Source organism: Prionailurus viverrinus, chromosome F2 (assembly GCF_022837055.1).
Source record: "Prionailurus viverrinus isolate Anna chromosome F2, UM_Priviv_1.0, whole genome shotgun sequence".
NCBI lineage: Eukaryota > Metazoa > Chordata > Mammalia > Carnivora > Felidae > Prionailurus > Prionailurus viverrinus.
In genome coordinates, this window is record NC_062578.1 from 20,385,246 (window position 1) to 20,410,318 (window position 25,073).

Below are 25,073 nucleotides of genomic sequence, written 5' to 3' on the forward strand. Positions count from 1 at the left end.
GCCACTGACTGAGCCAGCCAGGCACCCCAGCATTGATAGAATTTTCTATTCATTCATCTTGTTTTTGTATCTTTTAAAAATACAATTCCAGATTATATTTACTAGTATTTCATGTAGTTTATAACTTGGGTTTTAGGAATTATACTTGTATCATTTATCAACTATTAACAAAACTATTCTGATGTGATGTATAACCTGAATAACCAGTCAGAAGTCCATATTGTTCTCATGTTTTTTGGGAAAATGAGGGAAGGGAGGTGGAACACTCTGGTGAGAAGAGTAGTGACATCACTTGGGATTCTGCAGACCTATGTTCAGCCTGTATTTGCCATTAAGTTGTTAGATAACCAAGACGTAACCACCCTTGGCTTCAAACTGAAAATCTGTGAAACGGGCCAGTGGGAGAACCAAATGTTAAAGTGCTAGAAATAGTGTCAACTATTGTATGAATGTAAGGAAGTATTAAATTCCAAGTCAGATATTTTAAAAATTAAGAGCAATTACGAATGGAGATAGAATATATAAACACATTAAAATCTCCCAAGCCATGTAAAACCCGAAGGCATTAAAATTTATTAAATGATGCAATAACAACAGAATTCTTTATTTACAATAGCATTATTTAACATCAAATAAGCAAATAGCATCAGCAAAGCAATATTAACTTGCATAAATGTATTTAAAATTTCTCTGAATATATCTACCTTTGCATAAACTGCTCACACTAGAAATACAAACATCAATGCAGGTGAACAAAGTGATGTTCAGAGTCAACTCCATTTTGAAAATAAATCACAACCTGAAACACTGTAAGCTTTCTCCTGAAGAACCATAGTTAATATATTGCTTAATTTTACCCTTGTATAATCTTTTCATATACACACATCTCAGATGCAACTTCATGAGGAACTGTACAAATAAAACCCACAAATGACAAAGGAACAAAAATGACAGTTAAATGTTTGAAGAAATGTATCATCATCACTATTCAACAACATAAAGGTTAAGTGATGATGCACTTATTCAAAAATTGTACACAATTCACTATACAAATATAATACATTGGACAGCTATGTAGGAATATACAAGACTTAAAAACAGATCTAAGGCATTATGCTAGATTTTAGCATTTTGAGGTTCTTGCACATAGCTTTTACCTGTAGTAAGAAACTTAAAAGATTTTGTTTTCCTCTATAAAGAAACACCAGGGAGAAAATTCTAATTAAAATCGAAGCCACTACAGTAATTTTCTTTTGTGCAGAGAATGCTTTGCTCTTAGGCAGCATACTACCATACAAATACTAGAAAATTTTAAATTCACACCAACAATTAATGGCTTAAGTTGCATTTCAAAATTGATTGTGTATCTTTGGGTTCTGCAAGTGGATCTGTGCCACCCATTTCATGTGTTAAGCCCATATGAACTCCATTTTTAAACACAGATTAAAAATTGCATTATATAAACTGCAAAAACATTGCTTTCAGTTATTACAGGCCGTAAGAGATACACGTGGGAGGGGCATTTTTAGTCTTTGAGTCAAACGAATTCATTGTAGTAAAACAGCTCACTTCACTTTTTAAACTTAGCACATTACATGAACACTTAAATGAGTTTTACAACCAAGTTAATGTATGTATACTTTTCACATTATGTGTTTTTCACATTTAGTAATATAAGTAAAACACTGATTATTTGTTCTATTAAAACAAAACCAAGTACTCAGTCTGACAAATTTATTGTTTACAGCATGAGAAATACTGATAATGAAGGGGACTGATTTGGCTTTTGCTTCTACAGTGATCAATATGATCAGAGGATTCCTTCACTGACTTTTCTCTTTTCAGTTAGATGTAAAGCAAAATCCATTACCTGGTCTGAGCCATCAGAGAATTTATAATCTCTCTTCCTTCAAAACAGTAATGATCGTGAATTATTCTAAATTATCGGTATCAGAGGTTTGCAGATTTGTCTGAATTGGGATTGACATTAAGACACAGTGGGCAGATGGATAAACAATCAAAGATACACTGATATTCTGGGGACAGTGTTTTAGTGAAAAGGGACTTGAAACAAAGCCAGTTTAAACTCCATTTCTCTTCTGTGCTGTGTGAAGATAAAGTCATTCCAATTCACATATTTCTAAAAAACCAACTTAAAACCGGTCACAGTAAACTGGGTAATGTGAGCCTCATCACACCGATGAGGTCACGGAGTTTCGGGCCAACATCTGCTCATTTTTTCCATCACGACTGGGCAACCCAGTGGTTCGGTTGAGAAAAGTAGAGCATTTCGAGGGGGACACATGAACTGGTGGCCGCTGAGAAGTGCTGTTCCTGGCCACCTCCCTGTAGCGAGCGATACCCCTCTCAAGTGGGAAAAAAGTATCGAAATGCAAATTTCCAGAAAAATTTCTTTAGTATGGAGCAACACTTTCAGACTGTCTACTTAACCAGTTATCTTTGGGCTATATCTCTTTCTATACTCCATAATTTGCACATATAGAGAGAGATATAAATATAAATAGGGGTAGTTTGTACATTTTTCACCCTGCCACAAATAAACAAACAAATTTCAAGGAAAAACCTCTCTGTTCCTAAAAAGCCTGGCTAATGAGATATAAAATGCTTTGCTTTTTAGACATCAAAAAGACATCATTCTGAAAGTTAGGTAAGAAAGTATGTGTTTTAGGGGTTGGGGAGAAATAGCTCAAAAAAGGTCATCAGTTTCTTGGTATTGCAGTTGTCTGAAACTGATGCCAATTAATAAAAGATTATTCCCCTACCAGAGTGGGCAAGAAAAACAACCATAAAAGTGGCCTGCTTAGTAACATGTAGTCTTTCTAAGGTTCATTAAGAAAGAATATAAACATATAAAAATCAAGAATTGGTTCCTACAGCGGCTGCATATCATATAGATTAGATAAATGATTTATGAGCAGAATCACAAGGTTTAGAAAATAAAAAGTCTTAAGTCTACAAATTAGGTCTAATCAAGGCATTGATATCCTTTACAAAACACCTTTAGGAGACATTGCTATGAAGATATCTAATTTAATACTGAAGTACCTCATTTTTGAGTCAATTCCACAATATGTATACCTCACAAAAATTATACAATTAAAACACTTAAGTTCTCAACTTAAATTATTGCTTGTTTACATATAAATTGGATTTTATGTACCTTACAAAACTTCGGCTTCATCAGCACTGCTAGAAAACAAAATAAAAAACACATGGCAGAGGTTAAATCTGTTGTGATATCTGCTGTCAATTTTAAACACACGGTTACTTTCTCCCGTTCTTGTAGGCCAGTGTTGCTGGGGAACAGAATAAACATGCTTTCAAAGCAGGTATCCTTAGTTGGATTGTATCAAGTCCTAACTTGGCTCCTCTCCTTGCCAGTAAATGCTTTTTTTCTGAAATTTAATAGTTAGCAATTGACAGTGGCTGGCAAAACATTTAAGGAAATAAAGGGCTTACCTGGTTTCTGTTGCATTTAAATTAAAAAAAAAAAAAAAAAAAAAAACGAAAGTAGGGAAGGCTGACAGGGGAAGGAAGAGTCAGGATTGGATGGAGAAGATGCTAATCAAAGCTGTCTTATCAATCTAAAGGGAACTTAGTTTGGAAATGAACAATATTTCTTCTTGATTCACAATTTAGGTGGAATAGTTTGATTTTGACAAAGAAAAAAAGAAAAAAGCACTTGTTAATATCCACAGCCCTCTCACAGGCTCCTTTTCCTCTGTTCGGTAATGGACACTCTTCTCAATATGGTCTCTAGAGCTTCTACAAAGATACAACTATGACTTTACTGGTCTTCACTTCTTGGGTGTCTCTGTACATACAGCGCTGTCCATGGTGTCTGCTCTGCTTTTATCCCAAATGCAGGCTTTAGGTTAAAACACCTTTTAGTGTGTGTATTTTTTTTTTTTAAACTCTTTTCTTTCCCGAGATGAAATCTTAATCTTTTGCACTAGACTGATTAGCCAGGGAAAACAAAGCAAGAAACCAGTGTCTGGAACCAAACAGGAACAGAACAAGAGCATGGTTGTTTTCCTTAAATACATACATTTAAATACATTCAATCTGACATGGGTATGAAATTTGCCTGTCAACATTTACTTTGCAGGAGAGATCTAAGTTGCACTAAGGTGAATGCAGTGAACAGACTGAGCAACTGTCTGGACGTGAGCTTCAGACTGTCAAGAGAAGAGGCGGCTCCTCCTGCAACAGCCAGGTGGACTCCACCCCGGGAGCCAGGGCCCCGGCCCGTCTGCTGACCTGGCTCTGGCAGAACTGGCTGGCAGGTCGATTGGGTCAAAACAGATAGACACAGCTCTCCAGGCCGGTAAGTGTTTTGAGCAAGTGAGCCCCGTCAGCTGAAGAGAGAAGCAACCAGCTACCTTCAGTGTCAGCAGTATTTCTGCAGAAAAACAGAGAAAATTGTGAAGTACCTCTGAATTTTTTATAACACCGTCATAAAGCTCATCACAGAATCGTCAATATACTTGGCCATTTTTAAATAGTGTCGTTCCCGAAGGCTCTGTCTGGCTGAATTACACTTGATTTTGAGGCAGACAGGCAGGAGGCCCTGTTCCTCGCTGAGCACACTCCTCCCTTAAGGCCAGCAGATCCTCCGCGCCACTTTGTAGGACGAGAGGCTTCAGTGGATGACTGCTGCTCTCTCACCAATGACGTCCTATACCAATGTCCTCGCCCACCGTCTCAAACGACGTTGCAGAGATACCTCATTGCTGAGCTGCCCTGGCTTTCTGACAATATCCGATTCAGAAGCGGCCACCACTTCCTCAATCCTTCCTCAAAATCATCCAGTACAAACCGACTTTCAACAAAACGTCCCTCTTGACTTTCTCTTACAGAGATACTCCCAGGGTTCCGTGGGGGTGTTTTCCTGGCTTCAGGGAGCTGAATAAACCAGGGTTTTGGATCTACGGATATTCTCACCAGTTTCTGGTTGCTATGCCATGATGGTTTGAATGAGGGCTGTAGTGAGCAAGAATCACGTGAGGCATCTGACTGGTTGGTGCATGTCTGTCAGTGCTTTTCTTTGGTTATTGACTATGTTTTTGACTATGTTCCCCCCCCCCCCCAAAAGGTTTCATCCATGTAGCAAATATTAATTATCCACTCTGTGCCAGGTGCTGGGGCTATAACCAAAACAGTGTATTTCTGGTCACCGCCATCAAAACATCGAGTGGGCCAGGGAGACAAATAACAACATGGTCTGAATTATGTGAGAGGAAATACTGGGTACTGTGAGGACACATAACAACTGTTTCTGGGATTTAGATATGAAGGCATAGCTAGCACATCAGGGCCATTAAAAATTATCTAGTAAGATCAGAGAGTAAGCCCAAAATAATCAATTTCACCACACTACCCTGCAAAGACCGACTGGGGGAAACTGCTGCCAGCTCATGAATTCTAGTGGTCAAAGGTGGGATTACATTCCTGGTCTGGAGCACAATTCTCCCAAGCTTAAAACATTAGTTTAGGAGAATCCCTCTGACTGTATTTCCTCTTAGAGAAGAACAGTCAATGTACTTTTCTCTTTGATATAAAGCCGAATTATATATTTATTTCCAATTTGTGTCACATGATTTCATATGGAAATACTCCACAGCTCTAAAATATGAAAAAATCCTTGGATTTTCCAGTTAGTCTAGAAAAACAAATTCTACTGAGAAATATTAATGTCCTTAGCAACTTGAAGGCAGTATTCTTTAACATGAATGGATTATCAGTAAGCAGCTATCACCCAGGAGCAGTGTACTGAAAGAGAATGTTGAGCGAGCCGTGGATATCTAAAGTGACACTGGTTGGCTTGGCATCCGGCTGTGTCACTTCAGGGGTGGAGAGTCACTTAATCTTTCTGTCCCTAATACTTCCTAGGGCTGTTGTGAGGACTAAACAAAATCATGTACACGAGGTATTTAAACAGTTCTGGGAACATAAAAAGTACTCGGTGAATGTCATCACCACTATCCTTATCATCACTGCCTGGAAGCTGGTCCTAGTTAGTGATCGATTTCCATAACACCAGTAAATACAAGTAATAATAGCTACACTTTATACAAGAGCCATGCAGCTGACCAGTAAACTCAATTTGGTATGTTTAAACATATGTAAAACATAGAGGCATACTAGAAGTCCTTGTAAAAAGAAGAATCTTTTGGTTGTGTAAAATCACCGCCCCTCTCTACATAGCATTTTGGTAAATCCACAGTTGTATATACTAGCTCTGCTTAAAGCAAGGTACAATTTTAATCTCCATTTCAAGATAAGTGGAACACCAATTTGATTAATGAAACACTGGTTTCTTTTCTTTTTTAAAGATTCTTTCCATATCCTGCTTTTTTTTTTTTTAATGTTTATTTTTGAGAGAGAGAGAGAGACCGAGTGAGCAAACACGAGCAAGAGACGGACAGAAAGAGAGAAGGAGACACAGAATCCAAAGTGGGCTCCAGGCTCCGAGCTGTCAGCACAGAGCCTAACGTGGGACTCGAACTCATGAACCGTGAGATCATGACCTAAGCTGAAGTCGGACACTCAACTGATTGAGCCACCGAGGCGCCCCAAACCACTGGTTTCTAGCTCAACAAATAGAACCAGGTTACCAATATAAATTCTGAAAAGTTCCTTGATTCACAACAGCAGCAGAGAATATTACAGAAACACAAGAGGACAGAGATGACTGGATCCCTCTCTTTGCACATAATCAGTAGAATGGTGACAAGTGCAGTGATTTCCAGTTATTACTCATGGATCAGAAGGGATATACTGTACATATTACTTTCTGAAGGAAACAAGAGTGTCTGACAGACTGTCCTCTGGCCTTAATATTCAGCATGAACAAAGTATAGATGGGAAGCCAGATTCAAGAGGGGGTCTGGGAGAAACAAAGAAAGTGGGAGGGGCATAAATGGTCCAGGCTAGATGACTACAGGGAGAGAGTTCTCCCCAGAGATCCTGAAGAGTACTTTTGATAGCGAGAACATCCTATATTTACTGAAAGTTGCTTTTGTGACCTTGATGCTAATCTTTCCATTTGAGTTTTAGCGGGCACCCATCACGGGCCTAGATGTGCATGAAGGTGGTTCTACTGGCCCACCTTGCCTGCAGCTTTACCTCTCCACTTTGCCCAGGCCCCACTCTGCGGATTAGTCCTTCCAGCTTGAAGGCCCCTGCCTCTCTCTGGTGTTCCTCACAGTGGTCTTCCTCTTTGTGATATGTGCCCCCACACGCTAGCTGTGCGAGCTTGGGCAAATTCCCTCATCCTCTGAGACTCCATCTCCTCATCCGTAAGTGTTGATGAGGCCTAAATATCTCTGATGGGCCCAGTATGGTTCCTGTATACTAGAGACCAAAAGGTACATTCCCTTTCCTCACTTCAGAGGTTTTTCCCCTCCTGAGATTTAGTATCCTAATGCCTGAAGCCCAGGACGCTCTTCAATATGTAGCCAAATCTTTACCGTCTGTCCCACAGTGTGGTGTATTTCTTTGCCCTTCAGGCTCTATAAAAAACCAGAAGGGAATGGCAGCCAAATTTGTTTCTTCTGGGGCTTCTCCAATGTTACTTTCATAAAACCTTTAGAGAAACGTCCCAGGAGCTCCATGTGGGAAAGTGGGCGGCAGAGTACAGGGACTAGTAATGCACGCATGGGGGGTGAGCCTTGTCTCAGCTTCCTTCCTAGTATTGCAGGATCTTGGGCAACTCATCAAGCCCTCAAAACAGTAGTTCTACCATACGGTTATGATTGGTTTAAATCAACTAATCTAAATAAAGCTCTCAGCAGATAATCAGGCTTGCAGTGAATGCTCCATACCTGTTGGTTTTTTCTGGAATTAAAAAAAAAGATTAGGGGCCATCCAAGTGTTCTGCTGTATAGTATACAAGTCTGTCTTCTGTAATAGGGCAGCAGAAGGATATAAGGCAAGTCAAACTGGAGGGCAGGAGTGGAAGACGGGGCTGCTGGCCTGGGCCAGGCAGGGCATCTGAGCACCTGGCCCTATAAACTGGCTCTCCCGGGTGCTTGCTTTGTGTCCCTGTCCTAGGCTGGCACACAGTCACACTGAAGGTGGAGGAAGGGAGGTCAGATCCTGTCATGGTGGGTTCAGGGAGGGAAATGCAATCCTGACCCCCAAATGCATTTTTCCTCCACAGAGCTATGATGTGCTGAAAGGTTAAGCTCCCTGGCACTTTTGGGTTAACGTGGGCTGTCCTTTAGCAGAAGCCTAATTATCACTAATGTCATCATTCCTCTGGGAAGTGCGTCCCAGGTTTTAAGCTTCTACTTTTTGCACATAAGCCATCACTGATTTATTGTGGTCACTCTGTAGAGGTGCAGTGCGGTAGGGGAGGCTGGGCTGGCAGGAGAAAGGTGCCACCCCCCTAAGGGGCTTCAAACTTCAATCAATGGCACATTTAGAGTCTGCACACGTAGTCAACATGGAATATACTCTATTTTTCGTTTGGCTTACTGTAGCGACGTTAACCATTTAGATGAGCTCTGCATCTGGGTAAATATATCATCTGTAGGATTCCTACCCAGGGGCATCTCTACCATGTGTGGCTGTGGTTCTTTAAACAAGAAAAACCACAAAGAGAAAATTCACACACCGTGTATTTAAAGTCTGGAGCTATACCTTTTTTTTTCTTAATTTAAAAGTTTTTTAAAAGTTTATTTATTTATTTTGAGAGAGACAGAGTGGGAGAGTGAGATCCCAAGCAGGGCTTGAACCCACGAATTGTGAGATCAATGACCTAAGCCACAACCAAGAGTCAGAAGCTTAACTGACTGAGCCACCTAGGAGCCCCATTTTTATTTTTTTATTAAAATTAATTTTTTTAATGTTTTTATTTTTGAGAGAGAGAGAGAAAGAGAGAGAGGGACAGTGAGAGCAGCGGAGGGGCAGAGAGAGACGGAGACAGAATCTGAAGCGGGCTCCTGGCTCCGAGCTATCAGCGCAGAGCCAGACATGGGGATTGAACTCACAGGCTGTGAGATCATGACCTGAGCCGAAGCTGGATGCCCAACTGACTGAGCCACCCAGGTGCACCCCCCCATTTTAATTTTTTTTAAAGTAATCTCTACACCCAATGTGGGGCTCAGACTCATGACTCAGAAATCGAGTTAGATGCTCTACCAACTGAGCCCAGCCAGGCACTGCTGCATCTATTCCTTTTTAAACTTAGATATTAACAAAACCAATCAAGATCCACTTTTCTGTAGGAAACTGAACACCGATCCTCTATTTTCTCCATTGAGAGAGAATTTTTAACTTAAAAATAAACTCAACCTGGGGCACCTGGGTGGCTCAGTCAGTTGAGCGTCCGACTTCAGCTCAGGTCATGATCTCACGGCTTGTGAGTTGGAGCCCCACGTCGGGCTCTGTGCTGACGGCTCAGAGCCTGGAGCCTCTTCAGATTCTGTGTCTTTTTCTCTCTGCCCCTCCCCTGCTCACACTGTCTCTGTCTCCCAAAAATAAACACTAAAAAAAAAAAGGAAACTTATCTATTGCTAAGGATTATATCCCTTACCTTGAGAGGGCCCTGCAGGCCCATTTACTATGTGCTAAGCTGCTCACAGAGCCTTCCTGTTAACATGTCAGCTGCTAGACACATAATTTAGTTGAGTTCCAAGAATGGATTATTCTTTTTCAAGATCTGATTGAACATGGTACTATCACTCTTCTTAGAACAAGGGTTGGAGGTAATATGCAAATAATATATAAGACTGTTGCTTAAACAAAGTGAAATATAGACAAACTCTTAACAGGAATAAACACAGACTTAATTAAGGGATAGGGAATAATTGTAAGTTAGCTCCTCTTTATCCTCCTGAAAATCTAACATTATGATTCAGAAAAAGTAAAAATAAATCAAAGTTTGCCTTAACATGACTAATACATTGCTACTTTTTTGGCTTTGCTATGATAATATCATTCCAGGGCAAAATTAGTGTTCTTAATTCATACGCCACCATCAGCTCAGTTAAAATGAGCTTAAAGAAATAATTATTCACAGAAAAACTATTGAATGTCAGATGAAATTAGAAGATATTTTTAAAAATCACAAGCGTTACAACTGTCTTCAATCTATTGGCTGACAGTGAGTCTGCCAGTTTTGCTCTATAAAATATCCATGTTCACCTTACTACCCTGTTCACAGATTTCTTTGCCGTTTCTTACCCGTGATGCGTCTCCCTCCTGCTTAATCATATCCATTCCAGGCAGCTGGTTTGGGAAAAGGTTGCCTCCCCTCAGAGCAGGGTCATTAACCTGAGGGCACAAGACAGGACAGCGGCTCCACTCAGTGGGATGTCCAAAAGTGTTGTAGGGAACAACCAACCGACCTTCCTCCTCGTCTTTGTTCTTAGGAGTAGAATTACGGGGAAAGGTGGCTTTGTAAAAGCGGTCCCATCCCTAGACCTACTCTCCCATGTATAGATCTGGTGGGAGGTGGGGGAGTTGGGAGGAACAGGGAAATAAATACTTACACTAACTGCCTTCAAAATAAAATTTTATTGGCATTTTGTATAAAAGTTTGACAGTCTTGATCATACTTGAAACATTTTCATGCCTTAACATGTTCACCTTTTCGGATGATTCAAATTAGACCAGTGACTCATATTTGGGACTTCGGAGCCATCTGAGAAGCTCCTAATACCGCTGTTACTTAGGCAAGTTATTGATTAGCAAAAGCAAGTCTGAGTACCCAACAGTGCTGAACTTTGTGCCTCTTAAGTGAATTATTCATCAGCACTCATACAATTCTTTCACAAATTACAAAGTAAAGAAACAAATGCAAATACTGTACAGGACTGGTTTTATCAGAAGAAACACGCTGCAGTTGTGTTTTTTAGGTTTCCAAATTAATCCTAATATTCAAAAGGTTTAAATCTATGTAAAAGTTTCTTTGCCAAACCAATCTGGATTACTAAAAATGTACCAATTTGGGGCACCTGGGTGGCTCAGTCAGTTAAGCATCTGACTTCAGCTCAGGTCATGATCTCATGGTTCGTGAATTCAAGCCCCGCATCAGGCTCTGTGCTGATAGCTTTGAGCCTGGAGCCTCCTTCGGATTCTGTGTCTCCCTCCCTCCCTCCCTCTCTCTCTCTCTCTCTCTCTCTCCCTCCCTCTCTCTCTCTCTCTCTCTCTCTCTCTCTCTCTCTGCCCTTCCCTCATTTACGTGCGCGCGTGCACGCTCTCTCTCTCCCTCCCTCAAAAATAAAACGGCATGACTTCCAGGTAGGTTGACTATGACCCATGGTAGAGTAGACCATCTGGGTGGCCCTTGCTTTGTACAGTCTTCCTAGAAAGCAAATCAGGAGCCACTAGTGCCCCTTTCTGTAGAAAATTCAAAATCAACACCATGTTTCCTCCATCGAAAAGATAAAACTCTTTTTTTTTTTTTTTGAAAGACAGATGGAAAGAGAGAGAGAATCCCAAGCAGGTGCAGGCTTGAACTCACAAACTGTGAGATCATGATCTGAGCTGAAATCCAGGGTTGGATGCTTAACCGACTGAGCCACCCGAGTGCCCCAAGAATCTATCTTTAGTTATGTCTAATTTACCCAAGTAAGCCACCATTGATGGTTTAGTCACCATCAATTCAACTACAGAAAGGCGAATTATTACCCACACAGAGCTTTCTTAAATTGCAAAGGGCTTTACATTTCCTTATGCACTACTCTGCATTTTTATTAACATCTTCTCATAGAATAAAACAGAGGTGCTGTAAATAAATTTACTAAAATTTCCTCACAAGTTGTGGTGCACCAACATCAGATGAAATAGGCTAATCCAACCTTCAGTCTTTCACCACTCTACAATTATGATCTGACTGAACGCACAGTCCTGTCAGTGACTTACTAAGTCATTTAACCTGCCCGTGCCTCGATTTCTCTACAGATGAAATAAGACTCAGGGTCTTTGCCACATTGATACTTTGCGTGAACTACTGTGGCAGTAGAATGCCAAGCATTTTGTGCCCTTTAAACATAAGTTCTTCTGGGGCGCCTGGGTGGCTTGGTCAGTTAAGCATCTGACTTCGGCTCAGGTCATGATCTCACGGGCTGTGAGTTCGAGCCCCGCGTCAGGCTCTGTGCTGACAGCTCAGAGCCTGGAGCCTGTTTCAGATTCTGTGTCTCCCTCTCTCTGACCCTCCCCCGTTCATGCTCTGTCTCTCTCTGTCTCAAAAATAAATAAACGTTTAAAAAAAAATTAAAAAAACATAAGTTCTTCTGTAAACACAATTTAAAAAATTTTAACTAACACCTTTATCTGTGGATAAATTCTGAATTTCTGAATCCCAGATTCTGAATCCTAGGCCGGCCACCCGAGATATCAATGCTTTGAGTCTCTCTGCCACCAAGTGAAGCTGGTGTACACTTAGGGATAGCAGAATCACTAGTCTTATTCAGAAATACAGCCTTAAGCAGAATTGTTTAAAAAACACTGACCAGGAGGGCACCTGGGTGGCTCCGACATCGGCTCGGGTCATGATCTCAGGGTTTGTGAGTTCAGGCCCCGGGTAGACTCTGTGCTGACAGCTCAGAGCCTGGATCCTGCTTCAGATTCTGTCTCTCTCTCTCTCTCTGCCCCTTCCCCCCACTCATGCTCGGTCTCTCCCTCTCAAAAATAAACATTAAAAAAAAAAAATTAAAAAAAAATTGACCCGAAAAACATGGCACTCACACCCCAGAGATGATAAAGAATAGTTTTTGGATGATCAGTGTCAGTCTCCCTGCACGAGTGAAGTATCCTTTAAAGCTAACTGGCCGGGGGCGGCGGGAGGGGGTGGGATGGGCGGTGGTGGTGGAAATACAGCTAATTGGATGGCAAGCAGTTAGTTTGGCCTTTGCGATTCGTCTGGTTTTTCATTCAGAAGAAAATCAGTTCTTAAACTATAAATCCAAAATAAAGCTACTTAAGTACATTTACCATTCAATTTTTAGAGATTCATTTTAGATATTGCTAAGTTCCTCAAATAAGAAAATACTTAAATGACAAGACAGTTAAGAAATATTTTAAAAGATCCTTGAGCAGTCAGGAATCCTTTCATGTTTATTTTGTCATTAACAAGTATTTCTGTTAGTGGCACTAACACAGGTGAAAGTAAGGTGAGAAAACACTGATCAAAATACCTGTGGGAGTTGATGGCAGATGTTAAGTACATGGAAAGATACACTGAATGCGGAAATAGACAAAAGGTTATCAGAAGACAATGGGCTGCTCCTCAGGGTGCTCACCTGCTCGGGACCCATGGAGGACAGCCCCGACGTAGGCACGGAGGTCACTGAGGTCATGCTGATCTGTCCTGTCATCTGGTTCATGTTGCTCATCCCACCTGTGTTGGTCGCCATGGATACATTGATGTTCATATTGTTATTGTACATGCTGGTGTTTGCTTGTTGCCCAAAGTGTGGTGGGGACTGTTGTGAAAACATGCTAGAACATAAGGAAAAGATTAAAATGTCAAGAGTTGTAGGGCAAAAAGGTGGGGAGTTTTGAGCACTTGTTTCTCACGTATTTACTTGAGGATGAGTAAGTATAGGCTGAAAGACCCCAGGGTGGGACAGCCAGCAGGGGTGAGGTCAGAGATGGTGGAGGAAGTGCTCAATGAGGCTGCAGGGGCGACCACAGTCCTCTCCTAACATCACTGTGAAGGTCTAGAGGTGTATCTTTCTCTTTCCTATCTGCACCGAACAAGCTTTTTATTTGTTTGCTTTTACTACATGTACTGATAAAGGATGCCTTCTAGAGCACTGCCTTCCATAGCAGTTTCGGTCTTAAACTGGTGGGGTGGTACCTTCTCAGGGGAGTTCTTTTACTCCCAAGGAAGAGATATGCTAAACTTTTGTATTCTGGTAACTTCTGCCTACTTAGTAACTTTCCTACTTCGTAGTTTACTTGGTATTGCTTGCTTGAGAAAAAAAATTAAGAAATATACAGAAAAGATGGGGCACCTGGCAGGCTCAGTCAGTAGAACATGTGACTCTTGATCTCAGGGTCATGAGTTCAAGTCCCATTGTTGAACATAGAGCTTACTCAATTAAAAAAAAAAAAAAGAAAAAATACAGAAAAGAGACAGGCGGTCTACAGAAAAATTCCCTGGTGATCACTTACTTAAAAAGACACAGAAATATGGCATACCTGTTTCCACCCATATTCCCTTGCGCCCACCCATTCATGTCAGAGGAGGCCTGGTAGGCTGGATTAGCCTGAGACTGCTGCATCATGGGGCTCTGGGTATGTGCCATTCTGGGTGACATCAGAGGGCTCTGGGGTGTTGTGGCCCCAGTAAAGCCTGGATCAGGTTGCTGACTTATTCCTTAAAAAACAAAACAGAAATCCAAAGGAGACTGTTAGTTTTATCGTAGAGATTGGGGGGAAGAAAAGAGAACATTCAAATTACATACAAATTACATAGAAAATTACATAGAAAATTACTTTCAAATACCTGATCATGTGCTGGTTAACCACATACATTTAAAAAAGGTTCCAAACTGGGATAAAAAGCATGAAGAAAAAAATTTCCAAATGTTGATTCTCTAAGGTAGTTACCTTGTCTAGAGATAGAGAAAATACTGTTCCTTCCCCTTATCCCTCTCTAAATCAAGAATTGGTCATACATGTGTATTTCTCGTTTACCTGAAACAGTCTTCAAATTTTTATGTATCACTACAATTGGATTGTTTAAACTTGAAATCAGACTGAAGTTCAGCTATCTATGAAAAGTTAACACATTTGAATAATTTTTTTATTGAATGAAGTCATTCTACAAGGAGATCCATGCATTTTTAAAAATAAGTAACTGCATCACAAAGGATTCTGTCTATAAAGGGCTCTGCGGTATTTCAGTGCTATCTAAGATGAGCAAGAATACATAGAAAAATTCAATGTAAGCTTCTTGTTCAGTTTAGAAGCATTTACACTAAATGGCATTTACACTAAAAGGAGAGAAGGAACTTTTAGAACACTTTCTGAAGTCATCAAAAAGGAAACAGGAAAGGAGCTTAGAAACAAAGGCGGCAACTTAGAAACTTTCAAGGAGGGCGTAAAGGAAAATGCGTTTTTTGCCTAGATGTGTGTAATGTACATAGTTAATTAATGCTTAGGTTAGCTGAGAAAGAAAAGTTTATGATCACACAGAAAAACCCGCACATTATTTGGTTCTTTAAAGAAACAGGAGACATGAATTTAAGCACTACAGAGGCTTGATAGTTATTTGTAGATAACTCTGGCAAAAGCCAGGGAAAATCACTTGGAATATTAATGTTAATGTAAGCACTTAACTTTTATCAATAATTCAACTATTAATTGAACATGACATGCACACAAATATGAATATTTATGACATTACACATCTGTCTCTTAAGACTGACGCTGAACAACAAATCAATATGAAGAAAACAAAGGGCCTTCCACTGGGGCTTCTATATAACACTTCTCAGGAATTATCTATTCATTGAAGATTTGGTATCATCTTTTTTTTCAAAAATTGGAGAATGTGTAATGCTTGAATTTTTGTAGGTCTTTCAACATTTTGTATGTATCTATTGATTTGTTTGAGTCAGACTCAGAGGTCTTCAAAAATAAATATATACATATGCACCCGTGTTTACAGACATTGACAGAAACACACACATCCACGCACACTCACACACACTTACTTCGGTCACTCTTAAAGTAAAACCTGCACTCAGAGAAAAGGTGGTACCTGAGCTGAGAGACTGGAAGGCACTGTGCTGGACCTGGGGACTCCTGACAGGCCCCAGCTGTCCTCCCAGGTTGCCTATCACTCCCTGGGTAGACAGACTCATGTGGGAGCCATGCAAAGAGCTGTGAGAGAGGAGCTGAGACCCAAGAGCAGGGGACACTGGGGAGAAAGGGCTGGTGAAAGGTGGTGGGGATGTAAGTCCAGTACCGTAGTTTGGAGGAAATGGAAACTGCTGTGCATTTGCCTGGGGGATCCGGGGATTGCTCAGAGTTGCTGGTAAACCACCAGGAGCCACCATGCTCGATGTCATGTTCAGCCCTTGTCCTCTCATCATCAGTGTTCGCTGCTGAACTTGCTGTTGCTGATGCATTTGTCTCTGTCGAAGATGCTGGTTCAGGATTTCCCTTTGTCTTTGGGCCAGCATCTGTGCATTAATAGGTGCCTAAAATGGGGGTGAAGTGGGGAATGCACGGAGGGGAACATTGGGGGAAGACACAGATTGAGAAACAAACTGTATATTAGAAATAAGACAACAAATGGTACTGTCTCATGTAAAATCATTTGGGAAATAAAATTACACGGAAAGAACATTTTATTTTTTATTTTAGAGAGAGACAGAGAGAGGGAAGGAGTGCAAGTGGGGGAGAAGGGGGGAGAGAGAATCCTGAGTAGGTTCCAAGTGCAGCGCAGAGCCCAAGATGGGGCTCGATCTCACGAACCCTGAGATCATGACCTGAGTCAAAATCAAGAGTTGGACGCTCAATCGAATGAGCCACCCAGACGCCATGTGGAGAGAACATTTTAGAGTCGAACAGTAGGTGGGTGAGAATGTGGGCTTCTAAGTTCTACAGAGATGATGATTTTTCTGAAACCTTGCAATGACTGACATGGGTAACTTCAACGTTACTATGGATTAACTTGGAACTCACTGTGAGAGAACACAGTTAACTAAAGGACCTCATAATAATACCAGTCCTAGCTGTAAGATGAATGTCACAGAAACCTTGAAGATGGCATTCAAATCTAAAGGGAAACCAGATCATTTGTGCCGAAATGTGGCTTGAAGTGCTTCGGAAAAGGCTGAACAGAGGCAGGGAGAGGGGAGGGAGTGTAGGGAGAGCGAGGGTGATAGGAACATGCAAAGAGGCCAGGGCAGACTGAAGAGGAAAAGACAGATGGATGCAGGGAAGGATGTCAGTGCCTGCCACCCAGAAGAGGTAAAAGGCTGTTTATGGGGTCCTAGCAGTACAGAGTCAATCCTCATTACTCCTGGATTCCATATTTGTGAACTTACCTACTTGCCAGAATTTATTTGTAACCCCCAACTCTATATTCACAGCACTGTCAACGTCTATGGACATGCGCGAAAAGAATCTGAGATGCCCAAGGTGCACATTATTCCCACCTAAGGCTGAAACAAGGTGACACTCTGCCTTCTTGTTTCAGCTCTCATACTGTAAGCGTCCTTTTTGTGGACTATTTAGTTCCACGTTTTTCACTCTGGTGTGCTTTTCCCAGGTGATTTTGCTCTTGACGGTGGTTCCTAAGAGTAGTGCTAAAGAGCTGTCTAGTGTTCCTAAATGCAAGAGGCTGCGATGTACCTTATGGAGAAGGCACGTGTGGGGTGAGCTTCATTCAGGCAAGAGTCACAGCGCTGGTGTCTCTGAGTTCAAGGTAACAAATCGACAGTACCTATTAAATAAGATTTCTTCAAATTGAAGCACATGTGAAACAAGGTTATGTACTGATAGACCGATGACCATGCTGGCACCAGAGGCTGGCAGGACCCTAACCCTGTATGTCTCCTGGGAGCAATGGTTCACTAGTCGCTAATTCAGTGTTTGCTGTAACTTCATAGAACACAACACAAGTGAATGACAAGAACTGACTGTACCTGGCAGTAAAAATGGAACTACAAAAGTGACAGGCTAGATGGACATCTGAATGACCTAACAGATCCATGGTGCTGATCTGGGTCATATGACCTTGTAAGTAACTTGGCCTGGGATACTGACAAGGAAGGAATGACAGAGAAACTCAACATCCCATGAAATCTGACTGCTGGTCTGCTCCTTACCTGTGTTGGTACTCCAGGCCTCAGGGTCAAGTTCACATTTGAAACATTGCTGATTTGATTCATAAGTGGCTGGCGATTCTAAATGCAACAGACAGAAGAATCAATACATTTTTTACACAATATATTTTAAATCATCTCTCTTGAGAAATCGCCCTCCCCAGTGTAACATCTGTATGCATTAGATGCTGAAACCACATGGTTTGCAGCAGAATTCTTTTACAAAGCTAATTATCAGTGAGGTTTCGCATTGCTTGTAACTGAGAAAACGTTGTGGACTGTTTACAGAAATCTCTCTAGCCTTGTTTCCCGAGAACACATTTTCTTGAGCTAACTAGGCACTCAGAAGGCAGCACTGCTCTGCCACCACTCAGCTAACAGTGACAATTTCTGTCACGAGACAGGACTGAGGAAAGGAGCTACTGTTGTCCCGAGTGCTCACACTGAGCTAGAAACCTTTTTTTTTTTTTTTTAATTAATTAATTTTTTTTTCAACGTTTATTTATTTTTGGGACAGATAGAGACAGAGCATGAACGGGGGAGGGGCAGAGAGAGAGGGAGACACAGAATCAGAAACAGGCTCCAGGCTCTGAGCCATCAGCCCAGAGCCCGACGCGGGGCTCGAACTCACGGACCGCGAGATCGTGACCTGGCTGAAGTCGGACGCTTAACCGACTGCGCCACCCAGGCGCCCCGAAACCACCTTTAACATTGCCCTGCACCATACAGCAGCCCCGTTTTATAGACAGGAAAACTGAGGCTCAGAGAGCTCAAGGCTAGACCGTTAGCTCTAGACCTCAAGGCTAGACCGTTGTCCTGTTGGGCAACAGGACAGCTCCCCTGTGCTAGAGTGGAGTTAGTGGACGAGACAGAAGGGAAATCAGTAAGTAGAACAGAGCACGAGCTGTAGGGTCATCTTGGAAGGGACGGGATGAGCTTTCCGTCCTCCCCGAGGACACGACTGTTACGCCGCCCTCTCGCCTCAAGCTGCCCACTCCCCCGCGCCCAGGCCGCCTCTCCAGACGCCCACGAAGAGCACACCTGCTGTGCCTGGAGGCGATGCTGCAGCTGGAGTCGCAGCTGGTTTGGCTGGTTCTGCACCAGGCCTGTGGGCCTGAGGCCTGGTCTGGGCTGCATGCGGAGTGTGGCATAGCTGGGCCGCTGTCCCATGGTATGGAAGTTCGGATCCTGCATGGGGTTATAGCTTCCCTGGGCCATCTGGGCCTGAGATGCATACTGCTGTGGGAAAACCGGGGTCTTCTGCTCCAGCATGATGTTGGATTCCTGACTGGAGAACTGTTCCGGATCGACTGCTTGGCTCTGAAGAGACAGCCCCAGATAACAAACAAATGAATACAACCGCTCTAAACAGCGGAGTTGATACAAGGTTATTTTCTCTGTCATATACTTGAAGCTTTTCACACTGTACTTACTATACAAAGGTACCTAGCGTGACTCCACCTTTCTTCCTAGAAAATATCTTTGTTCAACGGGTGCACTTATGTGAGGGAAGAAGCAGGGTCAGGCCTGACCCCCATCAACCCTTCTTCCAAGGGAAGGAGAACTAGGCCAGGACTAAGGGACACTGCCTCCTCACTTCCCCATCAGAGACTGGCCCGGACTGTAATATGGAAATGTCCCCTGGAAGTGTTAAGTCTTTTCACTGATTCTTCATACTTGAAGCAATCATTTTAGTCAGATGACCACCCTGGTGCCTCACTGGGGTCGGCAGTGTTGGGGCACCCGCCACCATCGTTCCCATTTTGCAGATGAAAAAAGTGAGATCTGGAGACACGGAGGAAGTTGCGATAAGCCTTTCTGGCTGGTTCGGTAGTGGGTTCCAATCCAGTCTGTGATTTAGCACCTGAGCTCCTCGGCAGTGCGATACACTGCCTTTATTTAACTGCCTTCTGTGCTGCCGGAACTTCCTACAGTTTGCCACCATCTTATGAGCTACTGGACACATTTGCTGTGTTTGTCGTTCTTGACTTCTTATGGTTACCTGATCTATCTGGGTCAGAATGAAGCAGGTATAGAAAATCTACAACTTCTCCAAGGGGGAACACCTCACCCCCAAGTGGCCCTCGGTGTCTGTGTTTAGGGTGGAAACAGATACTTGCTAATTCTATTCTCCTCTCCCTTCTACTTCTAGGGGTAATTGCTACAACCCTTCTGATATAAGGAGGGAAGGACTCAAGAGCAAAAACGTCTCTTAACGCTTTCTCTAACATGGTCACGTCCTAGGCCTTCCTCAAACCAGTCTACCCAAGTTAGAGCAGGGGCCTGGTGCTGGCCATGATCCTTGGCTCACGTTAGCGCGGTCCTGAGGTCCACCCACAAGACCCGGGCCCACTGCCCTCTCCAGCACAGTTTTAAGTATGTGGATGGAGCCTCCCCAGGGGACACCATTGATTACTGAATTACTGAACTCATTATTGAATTGAATAACTACACTCACGAAACTATCTTAGAACTTTAAATACCTGCCCATCTTCAACAGAGAAGAAATGAAATAACTTCCAGTTTTTAAAGAAGACACACAACTCTCATGTGCACAAATAAAGTCTATTCGTACTCTCCATTTCCCAAATCCACCGAAAAATGTTTCTATAATTCAGTTTAATAGGATGACATTATACTGACAATGGACTTGATAAGACAAAACAGAATACAAATGAATGAAAAAATGAAGGGGACTAAAAATATTAAATGACAAAAGGACACCAGTTTTGATAGAAACGACGCTACAAACAATCCCAATAACCACATTTAAAAAAAAATGTCACTTGGACAAAACTCGAGAAAAATACTGAGTGCTGACTTCTAGCTACCACTTAAAGCAAAAGCAAACTAGCCACACAGGAAATATTTAAATTCCATTCTCCTTTCTCAATTTATTTCACATTATATCATGTAGCCTCTTGAGTCATTTCTTCCCATTCTGCTGTTCTTGATATGAATCGACAAGTCTTAACTCCCACTTCTGTCTGCTGAACTGTGGGAATTATGACAGTATGATTTCTAGGCTTTAGAGAAGCCTCCAATGACTTTGCATCACCTTTCTGACATCCTCCTGACACGTCATATGTCTAAGTATACTGGACGCTGGAAGCTACTGTTTAGCAGTAAGAAATAAAGATGATGAGCAAAGAGGAAGACAGTACTGAGACTGTGATAGCTTTTGGTTAGATTTTGTTTAGATTTGTTGTTCCTCTTTATAAAGTAAACCAGGATGCCCGCTTCCCACAAATTTAGCTGGGTAGCCAGACACAGAAAATACTGTTACCACATTCGAGGCTATGTTTAGGCTGTTTATTATATTATTGCTATAAAGTAGCAATACTTTAAAGTAGAGAATTGCTTTAACAAACTATCAGAAGGAGGAAGCTTAAGAAGCACTTTCTTGTCTTCCCATTTACGTTTAAATATCCCCCCAAATTATTATGGGCTCAACCCACACAAAGGTCAAAATGGTTAATGAGCTCTAGCTACCTCTAAAATGACTTCTGCTAGCTTGTGTGCGAAGTATTCTTTTAGCACACTGGCTTCTTCTCACCAGCCCACAAATGTAAAGATGAATATGATCATCGTGGATGCCAACTGGGTTTTTAGCTGAAAGGGTTCTAGGTCATTGGGGCGGCAGTGTTTTGTTCTAGACTTCTCTGTTCTCTGCTCCTTGTGTGTCCCTCTACGCCATTAGGTGAGCTGGCCTTGACTTTCTGCCTTTCAGCTCAATAGCCTAAATTTAATGAAAGCTCATTTTCAGTGTTCTCCATCCTTGGGCAAACGTTTACGTGGGGGTAACAAGGAGGGCAAGAAAGAAAACAGAGCCAGCTTGTTAGGAGGTAAACAAGTGCCCTAAGAAGCAGACCGCAGAGCATCTGTGAACCAAAGAAAACGGACGAGTCTGTGCCCTTGAGAGAGCTCAGCAACCCCCCCCCCCCCCCCCCCCCCCCCCGGCCACCCCCAGCCCGTGCGCACCTGGCTGACCAGTTCGGGTATTCCGAGGGCTCGGTCAATCTCCTCCAGTCCATCGAAATTCCGCAAGGCTAAATAGAGCTGGTCCAGGAGAGCGCCTTCATCACTGGGCGACTCTGCTGCAGGATGTGGGCACAGCAGGTCGTCCGGAGAGCTGCCGAATGGCTGCCTGTGAAGACACAAACTTCACCGTGGGCCCCTGGAAAAGCCAGCTGGTCAGAGAACGCTTTCTTCCCTTAGGGACAAAAGGTGACCAACATCAACCACTGACTTCCGGGTCTGTGTAACACAACGCTCTACCAGCCAGAACAGAAAATGACAAGTCACAGTGACAGACACACTCTACTCAGTGCCAATCGAGGCATCTAGTGTATGGTTTTCGTTTTGCCTGCCCCCACTCTAAAGCTGGCAAAGCTGAGGCTCAGAGGGGTTAACCCACATGTCGGGGAGATCGCACAAGCAGACACTGCCAAGCCGTGATTCCTACACAGACGCGCGTGCTGCCAGGGCCCTCCTGATTGTTGCATTTCCACAAATCTACATGGCTTTCTCAAGCATAGGTATGTATTCACTTTGCCCTGAAGTAATCAAAGGATTTTTCTGAACTTTGGTAGGAAAGACAAATTTCATTTAAACAGTCTTATTTCATACGTGGCTGTGATGACTCACCTGGGAGAGACTAGAGACCTATAAGAAGAAAAGCTGCATTAAGTTTTTCGAATTCAGCTGTTGCTAGACTAACTCTGGTCGGACTAATAGGAAACTTCTTAGTCATGCATAAGCAGGCCTTGCAAACATATTCATTAAGGCCCCCAGGAAGTGCGGCTCTTGGCCTTTCTGAGTCAACCAAAGTAGATCGTGAATGTGCAGATTATATTATTATAAAAGGTCACAGGTGATATAATTGTAACACTAAACTCCAAACTCATGGTACATAAAACTCCTAAAATTTAAATTAAATGACAAGTTGTTTGTGGTGGGGGTTTGAAAAGTTTCTGAGTTACTTCAGTATCGAAAGGGAAAATGATACTTGTATTTTGCCAAAATGGTCTAATTAGTACTCTTAGAGTTACCATATGATGTTTTGGAGAAAAGAAAAGTTTACAAGTAAGTAAGTTCATTCTTAAGCAAGTGTGAATAGATCCATCAAGGGATGAAGTTATTTATCTAACCCAATTTAATATGCCATGTTTTCTAAAGACAGCTTGGCATGCCACTTTGGCCTAGGATCCCGAAATGCTGACTATGAAAGCCAACAATTGATTTCCAACATTTACAATCAGTGCATTAAAGAACAATTTATACTCTCCATTTATCCCCAGTAACTTGTGAGGGAAATCACCTAATTGAATGCGCCCTTCATGACACTGCTCACCTGCCCTTCCTGGCTCTAAGCCTGCATCCCCGAGCCTCCCTTGCCGCGGGCTACTACCACAGGCTGAGCGCGTGCGCTGTGCGGCCACCCGGTTCCACTCAAATGGTCCTGCCTTGCTAAAGGTAGCTAACACTCTGAGACTCGTGCTCTGGTTTTTGGGGGGCCTTTTCTAACCTGCCTCTTCTCATCATTGCCTTGCTCCTCAGTAAGACATCGTTTCCTGGAAAAGTCTCCCTACTGCCCTTCCTGCTTCTCTGGCATCCATGCTCTCCTGGAATTTAAGTTTTTAAACACAGATGTGATCAGATCAGTCTGCTGTTCCTACACTTAAGGAGTGGGAGGAAGGTGCAGTGTAGAAAAGCAGCAGCAACAAGGAGGAGAAAAACAATAGAACCGCATATCACAGAAGCAAAGAGAGGAGGAAATTCTGCAGAGGAGTGACCAACATTTGGATGTGGTAAGTTTCACGAAAAGAGGTCGAGTCAGCCAAGAGTGGATGTTGTGTGTTTACCAAATCACTTATACCTGGGACCTCACTCCCCAAAGATGGTAGCTAGTTAAATGCATTAAAGTTATTTTCTTGGTCTGCCTTATTCCCTAATTTTCAACTTCTGTTTTCGGAAGCTTCATTCCCACACCAAACACGACCTCCCCACCCAGACCCCTCTAGATCCCCACTGCTGACAGGCTAAGGTGAAATCTACTCTCTTAAATCTAGGAAGGCTGCTGGGTTCCGCCTGAACCCACACCCCCCAGTCTTGCATTGGACTGAAACCCAGCGTCAAAAGGAAAGGGAGGTACGGTCACCCTCTGCAAGGCAACTCCACCGTAGGAAAGATACATCCAAAGCTTAAATTAAAAAAACAATTTCCAACATAATAAAATAACCCATTTTTGTTACATGCTTTTCTTAATTAAAAAAAACAAACCTCAAAGCAATACATAACACAGACTGAAACGTCCAACAGTACCTCCAGCTTTCCTACTTTGGTCAGGGCTCTTCCTTGTCAGCTCAGGCTGAGGAATCTCAAAATAATTCCCTGCTTATAGCCTCTCTCCTATTCTCCTCAGACAATGCTGTTAGGTTCCTTTTCCAAAACAAATTTTGCTGGGATGACTCAAAAATTCTTATTTTAGCTCTCCAGGAAAATGTCTAAGTCCCTGGACAGGTGGTGGTGGTGGAATTTAAGGACGCACACACTTTGGTAAAGCCTAGTCTCTACAAACTCAATGTCCACAATTTCCCCGTGAGCCCCAGCCACCCTGGGCAATTGATCCTTTTCCAGAAGATGCCATCTATGCCACTATAAGGCCAACACTTGTCACTCCATGCCTCGTCCTTTCTTTTCACTTAAAATCGATATTGGTATTGATGTTAAAATATCAACTTCAGACTGTACCAAGTGAGGAGATCTTAAGTCTCTTTGTTGGCCCAGTTCTTGAAACTGCACAGGCTCAGTAAGTTTCCAGTTGATGAAAATAAAGGGCTCCTGATCTAGCCAGGATATCGTATCTTATAATCAGAAAGATACACTGCATTGTGGTTGATATGATAAATTTGGGTATACCATGAGTTATATCACTTCCCTTAGAGATGTAATAATATGATTGGCTTATGGAAAAAATACCAATCCAGACTTCCAATCCCAACTTTATAAATGTCCCCCAACACAATGAAGAACTTATTCTCCTGCATTTTGGGCAATTACAAATAGAGTCACAATCTAGACAAGACAAGGACGAAATTCAGAGGAATAAAGGAAAGAACACACGCAGGCCATGGGCTGATGCGAAATGATTAACAAACTAGCAGAAGATAAAGCTATCATCAAAAGAAACCTCATTTCTTGAAATGTACACTTTATGAACTACCAAAAAACAGTAAGGATGGAGACAAAATG

The 25,073-nt window shown here is 42.3% G+C and overlaps 1 protein-coding gene across 12 annotated transcripts in view; it reads right to left on the reverse strand.

The window, feature by feature from the left end:
• Positions 1-545: 545 nt before the first annotated feature.
• The window catches only part of NCOA2 (nuclear receptor coactivator 2), a 292,763-nt gene continuing 268,235 nt past the window's right edge, over positions 546-25,073 (reverse strand). For all 12 annotated transcript variants that reach the window (XM_047841918.1, XM_047841908.1, XM_047841909.1 and 9 more), the window contains 8 exons: positions 21,801-21,966; positions 18,861-19,139; positions 17,823-17,900; positions 15,953-16,187; positions 14,179-14,356; positions 13,275-13,473; positions 10,213-10,302; positions 546-4,423 (listed from right to left, as the gene is read on the reverse strand). In XM_047841918.1, coding sequence (XP_047697874.1) covers positions 4,412-4,423; positions 10,213-10,302; positions 13,275-13,473; positions 14,179-14,356; positions 15,953-16,187; positions 17,823-17,900; positions 18,861-19,139; positions 21,801-21,966 — 1,237 coding nt within the window. In that variant the 3' untranslated portion in view covers positions 546-4,411. The remainder of the gene's footprint in view (positions 4,424-10,212; positions 10,303-13,274; positions 13,474-14,178; positions 14,357-15,952; positions 16,188-17,822; positions 17,901-18,860; positions 19,140-21,800; positions 21,967-25,073) is intronic.